We start from the raw sequence: 9,989 nt of genomic DNA, 5'->3' as shown, positions 1-9,989 counted from the left end.
TAATCACCATTCTTGTAGAGGCTCAGTGCTCACAAAAGGTCAGTAGCTTCAGCTTCAGGGGATCCAACGCCGTTTTAGCCTCCGCGGGCACTGAATGCACATTGTTCACAAACTTGCAGACAAAACAGATCAAGTAAGAAAATTTCGTAAGAGTTGGGAGGGGAAGAGTAAAGAAATGGCTCCGCAATTAAGAGCACAAAGGGATCTTGTGTAGGACTTGAAGTCCGTTACTAGCACCAAAATCATGGTAGTTCACAACTGCGTGTACTCAACTAGATAAATCGTAAAAGATTAACTCCCTCTCCCTACCTTCCTGGAGGAGTCCAGTCTCTCTCAGGCTCGGCAGAATTCGGCAGAATTCGGATATCTCCGGGTATTCCTTAACGGAGCACGCCGCCAGTAACCCGTCCCTTTAAGTGGGACTTTTCTCATGCTGGACCTCCCCGCCCACCAAGTTGCACGTCATCCACCTGCGCCACCCGAAAGCCGTGGTTCATAGTAACAGTTCTTGCAGGTGGCCTTAAGGTAAGCTCTCAGGCTCGGCAGAGTTCGGATATCTCCGGGGATTCACGAACGGAGCGCGCCGCCCGTAACCCGTCCCTTTCAGTGAGACTTTTCTCATGCTGGACCGCCGCGCCCACCCAATTGTTACGTCATCCAACTGCGCCACTCCCACTCGGAAGCCGTGGTTCCCCCCCCCCCCTCCGCACGCAGGCGACATCATGGCGACGCCCCCCAAACGGCGGGCCTTGGAAACGGTCGGAGAGAAAGTGCTGCGGTGCGAGGCCTTCATCAGTGACGTACTGCAGCGAGACTTGCAGTGAGTGACGATGCGGATCCTAGGCGTGACGTAGTTTGATAAATTCCACGCGTGACGTAGTGGGTGGGACGGAATTCCCTGACAAACTTATGGATTGGCCGGGAAGAGGGGTTGACGTCCGGGCTACGATTGGGTTAAACATGGCCCTTGTAGGAGAGCCTTTGATGCTGTTTGTCGTATTTAAATTAAAATTAGTCATTACGAACCCACAATATTTCAGAATGGGCTATTTAACCATTATTTATAAACAAGTTGTACCTCACCTCTCCTCCCTAGGCTTTATGAACTTTTCCTCATCAGTGAGATGGTGAAGTTTATGTTGCCTTCATAATGGGGTCTTTTTGAGTTTTAGATGTATCGACCCGGGTAAAGAATGTAACCCAAAGCCGAGCGTGATATAACACAGGACTGTAATTCCAGCACGAGGGAGGCAGAAGCAGGCGGAGCTTCAGAAGTTGGAGACCAGCCTGGGCTGTAGACTGACTGTCTCAAAAAGAAAAAAATTGAGACTAAAGCCAGGCTCAGGCTCTGTGGTGTGTGCCAGGAGTCCTATCTAGTGGTGAGCTGGGAAAATTTATTTCTTTAGCCAGAATGTTCAAGCCAGCCTTGACAATAGAACATGGTTCTATTAAAAACTAAGAATTAAAAAAAGCTCACTGTGATGACGTACTTGCAATGGGTAAAGCAGGAGGACCCAGAGCTCAAAATTATCCTCAGCTGCGTTTCAGAGTTGAGTACAGCAGAGACTCTGAGACTATGTTTCAAAAAAAGAAGAAGAAAAAAGCTACAGGATGGCTTGCCTTGCCTCCAATACCAATGCCCTGAGCTAGATCTCTGGGATCTAGTAAAAGGAAAAAACTCCCAAAAACTGTCTCCTGACTTACATGTGTGTACCATGTCACCAGTACATGTACACAAAATAAATACATTAAGTAAGATTTTTTTTTTTTTTTGGTTTTTCGAGACAGGGTTTCTTTGTGGCTTTGGAGCCTGTCCTGGAACTAGCTCTGTAGACCAGGCTGGTCTCGAACTCACAGAGATCCGCCTGCCTCTGCCTCCTGAGTGCTGGGATTAAAGACGTGCGCCACCATCGCCCGGCAAGAATACTTTTTTTTTTTTAATGCACATAAACCCAACTGCTGTTATATTAAGCCTGAGAGAAATACTAGCCTGAGAAACTCAGCTCTAGTCTCAGAAAATAAAACAAATAACCTGGATAGTTGTTTTGAAAAAGGAATTTTGCTCCAGTGCCTGAAAGACAATAAAGACTCAATAACTAGATGATTACCATTGCTGTCATTATTAATCTGAACAGTTAGGTGTTCAGAACTAGAGCTGTATGATCATCCTAAACAAGATGGCGGAGAGGAGAGATATAGTTAGGGTGAAGATGGGACATTTTAATTAGCATAAGGCACTGAGTAAAATGCAATACAGTGCTTACCCATTTGGGTGACATTTAAAACACTTTAAAATCAAGTCATAGTAAACACTTGATTCTAATGACTCCTAGGAGGGGAAACCAAATCCCAAACAGATTTCCTACTTGCCAAAGACACATTGCTGGTAAGAGGTAGAGCTCAGGATGAAATACAGTCTGACTTATATTTTCTACGTATCAGAAAGGTGCTGGATCATCGAGACAAGGTATATGAGCAGCTGTCTGTATACCTTCAACTGAGAAATGTCATTGAGCGACTCCAGGTAAAGGCCTTTAAATTGGGTATCAGTGTGTGTATGTGTACAAAGAAGGAAAGAAACCCCACAACAAAACCTTTTACCTGCCCTAAAAATTGGCCACTGACACCCTACTTCTTTTCTCCTGGCCCTACAGGAAACTAATCATTCGGAGTTATATATGCAGGTGGATTTGGGCTGTAACTTCTTCGTTGACACAGTGGTGTGAGTGTATTCCCTCCCCTCTGAGTTTCTCCCTTCTTTCTGCAACAAGTATTTCTTAATATTTTCTATATATTAGATTCTGGTGACTTTTTTTTAATTTTATTTATTTATTAAAGATTTCTGTCTCTTCCCCGCCGCCGCCTCCCATTTCCTTCCCCCTCTCTCTGGTGACTTTTCTATTGCATTAAGATATAAGCTACATGCTGTGGGTGTGACAGTGAATGAACAGAAAATACCTTCTCTTACAGAGCATTCACTTTGGGGAATTGAAGGGAATAGGAAACATCTTAAACTGTCCGATATGCTAAATGGTAATAAAGACTTCCTCCACTTCCTCTGACTTCTTTCCTCAGCCCAGATACATCACGCATCTATGTGGCCCTGGGATACGGTTTTTTCCTGGAGTTGACACTGGCTGAAGCTCTCAAGTTCATTGACCGAAAGAGTTCTCTCCTCACAGAGTGAGTTCATTCCATGAGGACAGTATGTAAAACCACCTACATTGGCTTGGGGTGCAGGGCAGTGGTACAGCATATGCCTAGCATGTGTAAAGCCCTGGGTTCTATCCCTAGCACACACCACACAGAAAGGCACACACAAAATACATAAAAGTCAGATATGGTGATAAAACAAGGCCCTATCCAAAAACAAACAAACAAACAAACATCACAGAATTTAATACTCTACCCTTTTACCCCCATGACTACAGGGAATGGAACTTAGAGAACCATACTACCTTCCTCTTTAGAGCTAGGACTCTAAAGAAAAGTGAGGATGCAAAGTTCAACCTTTGCATAATAAACAATAAATGTTTTTTGTATCAATCCCTTCACACATTTATTGAGTACCTTGTGTATACCAGGTTGTGTGATTAGTGTTGAGAAGAAAAGAGTCTTACATTCTAGGACTATGCTGTTGTATGTACATATATCTATGGATATCATGGATGAGGTTTCAACCCATGAGTCAGTAACGGTCACTTAACTATCTGCGAATATTTCTGCTTATTGACATTTTTTATTCACAGAAGTTTCTGTTTTCTCACCACTCTAAACCTCACATGCCTGTACCCACACGTGCAGAGATAACACCCTCTTCTGTTGCTGTCTGCCTTATTCTCTTGGGGCAGGATCTTCACCAAACCTTAGAGTTTGCCATTTGGGGGCTTCAGCAAGCTCCTGTCCTATAGTTAGAGGTGTTTTTACATGGTTACTGGGGATCCAAGCTCAGGTCCTTATGCCTGTACAGCAAATGTTCTTGTCCACTGAGCCACCTCCCTAGCCTTAACACATGCTTTAAGCATTCCCACTTTTTTTCCTCACTCAGTTGTCTTGTACAAATAATACTCTCTCAACAAGTTCTTCTGTGACCTAACTGCAAAATTGCAACCCCTAGCCCTCTTGACTTGCCCCTCCACTTTAAAAAATTAATATTACTGTGTGTGTGTGTGTGCATGCACTTGTCTGTAGGTGTATGTGCTATATATAGCATGCAGGTGGAGATCAGAGAATAGTTTTATAGACTTGGTGCTCTGATTCCAGGGATTATATGAATAAAACTCAGATTTCCAGGCTTGTGTGGCAAGTACCTTTGTCTGCTGAGCCATCTCACTAGCCATCTTCTAGTTTTTCTGTTTTTCCAGCATCTTTCTCATGTTCATTGTCTTCTATAAGTAATTAATAAGCATTATTTACATTTTTACAGGGCTAATACTTAAAGCCAAGGTGTCTTGTATACTAAGCAAGAGCTCTGTTGCTGAACTGTATCCCCAGCCCAGGTTTATAACCTGGCATTATAAAGGGGAAAGTTTAAACTGTAGATGCCCAAAATAGTGTAAAGCACAAAATTTCTGTTGAATGAAGAGTATTGTTTCAATACACTAGAAGCATATTGAAGGGTTTATCAAAGGTTACCTATGTGGGTAGTGGTGGGCAGAGAAAATGTGGGTTCCAGATGAGTTATGGTTTTGTGTAGGGAAAAACTAGTTTAGGTGAGTAGTTTGAAATATTATAGGTAGTGTTGTAGCTTGTCACATGTAGAATAGTTTAGAATAAGTATGAAGGGGCGGTGAGCAGTCCACTTAGATAAATATACACTTACAAACACGAACACCTACAATGTAAATTTCCCCTGGGTCATATTTATTCCTGCATTCATTTTGCCTAGAGTTTCTTCCTTTAAGGTTTCAGTTCTTATTCTATTAAGCTTTCTAGAGTTTCGAGTTTTAGTAGACCTGAGTGAGAGCTGCTGAGATTTCTAAATTTTGGTGATCAAACAAATTGGCAAATAGTTTGATGAAGGGCAGTATAATTCCAAACTAGTGGCCATTTAGAACAAGTTCAGTTTTTATAGCAAGTTTTCCTCCTATGACACGGGGTTTCAGGGTCTTTAATTTTTTTTCTTTTGAGAATTGATGATTTTTCTCAAAATGAGGTATTTGAAGTTATCAGTACCTATCAGCAAAACTCCTTGCCTGTTTTTTAATCTCTTGACATGCTTTCTACCGGTGTGATGAAATACGTGCTTGACCTCGTATTGCTCCGTTATAACTAATAGAGCTGTCTCAGACTTTCATCATTCTAGATTAGGATTTGAGTCTACCTAGTTGAACTTTCTTTGTAAAACTTGATTACTTGGGATATACTTTATAGTAACATATTTTCTGGTTGCTTTTTGTATCCCAAACTGCCTGCCAGTACTTAATTGTTTTTAATGTATTTCTTTGGTTATTATTATTGCTCTGTGTGTGTGTGTGTGTGTGTGTGTGTGTGTGTGTGTGACATGTATATATAATCTACTGAGTCCATTTAGCTTTGTTTGTATGTACATGTGTCCAGGGTTGACTACTTGAGATTGGGCAACCTATGTGGGAGTTTGTCCCTAAAGGAGACTGGCTTTGATCACTTGTAGTTCTTCATCTCAAGGTAGGCCATTGTGTAATTTCCCCTTTCCTCTTTGACATGCCAACTGGTGGTGTCATTATGCTGACTTTATTTATATTCTTGGAAATTCATAGGTACAGCTTTCCTAGCTTGTCCAGGGAATATCTAACAGCAGACATTCTGAGCCTCTGTACTCTTATAATCTGTTCACTCTATCTCTATGATTCTCCCTGAGCCTTAGGTATAGGGGTTACATTACAGATGTATCAGTTGGGGTTGGGCACCTCACAGACTTTTATTCTCTGCATTTTGGCCAATTGTGGATCTCTGTGATAGTATCCATCAGCTGCAAAAAGAAAGGTTTTTTTTTTTTGGTTTTTCAAGTACATACATATGTTATAAACATAAAATAGTGTTTCCCTATGGCCATTTCAATCATCCTCATGTTTTTAGCCCTCCTCTGTCCCTCTTCCTCAGTGTTTCTCTCCCTCTCCCCTCTCCAACTTTTCCCAGTTCCCCGTCATAGCACCTGTGCCATGCTACCCCATTCTCTACAGTTTCTACTCCTCCCTATCCCCTGGTCCCTTTTTACTTTCCTGGTTTCTGTGGTTACTCCAGCTTATATACTCACATCTAAAGATTCAGAGTTAGCATCCACAAATAAGAGAAAACTTGCAATGTTTATCTTTCTGGGTCTGAGTTACCTCACTCCGTATAATATGCCGTGGTTTCATCTATTTACCTGTAAATTTCTTAATTTCACTTTTCTGTGTAGCTGAACAGAATTCTGTTGTATGTATGCACCATATCTTTATTATCCATTCATCTAGTGGATGACATGTATATTGTTTCCATTTCATAGCTATTGAGAATGAATAGAACAGCTATGAACATGGCTGAGAAAAGGTATTCTTGTTCTCCAGCAATAATGCTATGCTTCATATCCTGTCCTAATCATAGACTTAAGTATTATTTAAGGATAAGGATATTGGGTTCCTTTGAATACAGCAATCTTCATTCATTCAACAGCCATTGGGCCCCCACTCTGTGTCATATACTTCTTCCGGTCCTCATTATACAACAAGCAGCAAAACAGACCACAGTCTGCCTTCGCAGCTGTCATTCTGATAAAAGGAAACAATAAGTAAAAAAGGCCATGATGTGGTATAATAGATGTTGACAGTGGTACAGGCAGTACATAATGGAGATGGGAGGTTTTGCTTGAGATGCAGTTGTGGTGTTGAATGGCTGACTGAATATGAAAAACAAAGAGGAGCCTTGAAGCTGTGGTACCTGTCAGTCAGTAGTAGAGTCCATAACTGGGCTGTGTGAGGTCCTGAGTTTAAAGCTAATTCTGCAAAAAGAAGAGAATCTGGGTTTTTTGTAAGCAACCGGAAAGATGCCATTACTTCTATCTGAGATGGAAAAGCAGACCAGTTGGAAGAGCTGGGACTCAGTGTAGGGCTTAGACACCAAAGTGAGGTTTTTGAAGATAGTTGGCAATATAAATTTGGGACGATAGTAGTATATTCCAACTTAACTTTCTATCCCATTGCCTTGTTTCTTTGTGAAGTCTTTAGTTTCATTTACGCAGATCAGCACAATTAAATTGGATTTCCTGTTATGCTATCAAGATCCTGCACTATCTAGCCCCTTCTGCTGCTTCCACATTCTCTAATACCATCTCCCTTCACTACACACTTAATTCATAATACCGACTGCTTTCCCAAAGCTTTTCTGTGCCCCATGGTCCTTTCTCTTACACCTGACTGCAACCCTTTGGCCCTGCCTTCAAAATACTTACCAAACTGAGTTCTTTCTATTACTTCAACTCTACTGCTCCCTGTGGTCCGAGCCTCCATTCTTCACTTGGACTATTGTATTAACCTCCTCACTGCACTTACTGACTTCACATTTGGGTTTCTTGTCCTGTCGGTGCTCTGCCCTATAGCCAGGTGTATTCTTTTTTTTTTTAATGTATTTATTTATTTATGTATACAATATTTTGTCTGTGTGTATGTCTGCAGGCCAGAAGAGGGCACCAGACCTCATTACAGATGGTTGTGAGCCACCATGTGGTTGCTGGGAATTGAACTCAGGACCTTTGGAAGATTAGGCAACCTCTGAAACATCTCTCCAGCCCCCCAGGTGTATTCTTTAAACCATAATGAGTTTATTTATCCAATCAATTTGCATCTATCTTCCACTCTCAACCTTCCTCTTTTTCCCACCTTATTTAATATAAAAGCTAAGGTCTTTACCACAGTCCTGTAGACTTTACACCCTCTGCCTCCTCCCTTACCTCTCCTTCACATATTCTCTAGCCACAGTGGCTCGTATCTGAACCATACCAAGCACACTGCTAGCACCTTTGTATTGCCTGTTCTTTTCGTGGGAACACTCATCTTCCGTGTCACCCACACTATATGAACTTCTTCATTTTAGGTAAGTGGTAGAGTGATAGTACACATCTGTAATCTCGGCCAATCAGCAGGAGGATCTTGAATTTGGAAGTGAGGCTGGGCTACATAGTCTTAAAAGAAAACCTCTTAGTATAGCCAAACCTGAGCACTCTTTAAAATTGAAGCCTCCACTTGCTACCTCTTCCCCTTTCGTTATTAATTTCCTTATACATAGATCTAACACATGGTTGCTTGTGTTTATTTTGTCTCTTAATATTTTAAGAGCTAGAGAGGTGGCTTCGTGGTTAAGAGCACATACTGCTCTCCAGAGGAACCGAGTTTGCTTCTAGAACCCGTATCAGGCAGCTCACAACCAGCTATAACTACAGCTCCAGGGGATCTAATGTCTTCTTCTGACCTCTGTGGGCACTTACACTCAAGGGTACATTTTCCCTACACACAACAGACAGATAATTAAAAACTAAAATTTTTAAAGGAGCTCCAGGAGCCCAAGAATTTTGTTTCATTTACTGCTGTTTCTGCTGCTATTTCCCCAATATTTATAGCTGCCTGACATTCAGAAGACATTCAATAATCTTTACTTTCTGTTATCATATACTCATTATAATGGGTTTCATAAAGACAGTTTCTTTCCAGTATAGTTTGATCAGAGACCCTGTATTCTCCCCACTCTTCCCCTTATCCAAAAAAAAAAAAAAAAAAAAAAAAAATTACTACATTTTTTTTGTGAGTACATGTGAAGGTAAGAGGTCAACTTTTGGAAGTCAGTTCTCTCCTCCACTATTTGGGTCCTGGGTATTGAACTCACATCAGACTTGGCAGCAATCACTTTTACACGCGAGCCGTCTCACTGGCCCTGTCCCTCAGTCTTTAAATGAGGGAATTCCAAGTAGTAGTAGACATCTCTGCATAGGAGCCGCCTAGGGGGAAGCCATCCAGCATGCAAGCATTTCCTGAAATGATGAGGAAGGAATCACTGTTGTAAGCCTAAATAGGGCCCACGTTGCCCTTTCTTGTTCCTTTTTTCTAGGCTCAGCGACAGCCTCACCAAGGACTCCATGAATATCAAGGCCCATATCCACATGATGCTAGAGGTGAGAACAGCTCACTCCACTCTACCCTCCAAATATTTTAGGATGATAACCTGAAGGAGAAAGCCAAAAAAGGGAGGGATCATCTTTCCTTCTGAACTGAAACCAAGGAAGTGAAAAGCAGAGAAACCCTGGGGCAGGATCTGAACCCAGGCTCTGCTCAGTCTATTTTGTCCTCTTTTACAGGGACTTAGAGAACTACAAGGCCTGCAGAATTTCCCAGAGCCATCTCCCCATTGACTGCTTCTTCCCATCTAATATTAAAGAGCCGAATGCCTTGGAATTACATAGCCGTTCTTTTTCCCCTCTCACTGACTAAGTGCCCTGGAGACCCATCCACTCTGTAGAACCTCTAAAACACTCTAGAGGTCTTGCCTCTGATTTGTATTTTCCACGTGACTTTATGCTTTACCCTTTTTGTCACCTTGTGAACTTCGACCCACCTTGTCACAATTTAATTCCTTTTCCTAGATACTTGTATCTGTGCTCTTTGTATTACCATAAAGAATGGACGGATGCATGGGCTGGGGATGAAGTTCAATTGGTAGAGTGCTTGCCTATCACACGTAAAACCCTAAATTAATAGGAGGTCTCCCTGAGTGAGATCAGGAGTAGGCAGGAAGGTTAGAATTCAAGGTCATCCTGAGCTATCCCTGAGACCCTTGAAACGAATTTTCAAAGTGCCAATTCAAAGTGATTTGTTCCCATGGCCATTAGCCTTTTCCTGAGATCTTAAGGTTTATTACCTCTCTCTCACACAGCCTTGATTTGTTCCCTAAATGGTTCCAATAGTTCTAAATAGATCTGCCTTTCCTGCTACAGGCCCTATCACCTAGAACTAAGAACCAAGTTCCACCCTTATAACTGGCTG

At 41.8% G+C, this 9,989-nt stretch overlaps 1 protein-coding gene across 1 annotated transcript; it reads left to right on the top strand.

The window, feature by feature from the left end:
* The first annotated feature begins 669 nt into the window (after nucleotides 1-669).
* Nucleotides 670-9,590, top strand: Uxt (ubiquitously expressed prefoldin like chaperone). The gene is made up of 6 exons (XM_050131823.1): nucleotides 670-820; nucleotides 2,443-2,524; nucleotides 2,655-2,722; nucleotides 3,076-3,183; nucleotides 9,058-9,121; nucleotides 9,305-9,590. Exons 1-6 carry the CDS (start codon nucleotides 723-725, stop codon nucleotides 9,356-9,358), a joined length of 474 nt encoding a protein of 157 aa, XP_049987780.1. The 5' UTR covers nucleotides 670-722; the 3' UTR covers nucleotides 9,359-9,590.
* Nucleotides 9,591-9,989: the final 399 nt, after the last annotated feature.

This window comes from Alexandromys fortis, unplaced genomic scaffold (assembly GCF_014885135.2).
Source record: "Alexandromys fortis isolate MF-2015 unplaced genomic scaffold, M_Fortis_MF-2015_v1.1 scaffold_350, whole genome shotgun sequence".
NCBI classification, from domain to species: domain Eukaryota; kingdom Metazoa; phylum Chordata; class Mammalia; order Rodentia; family Cricetidae; genus Alexandromys; species Alexandromys fortis.
The sequence above is the reverse complement of the archived record's forward strand: the minus strand, read 5'-3'. Positions and strand labels throughout refer to the sequence as shown.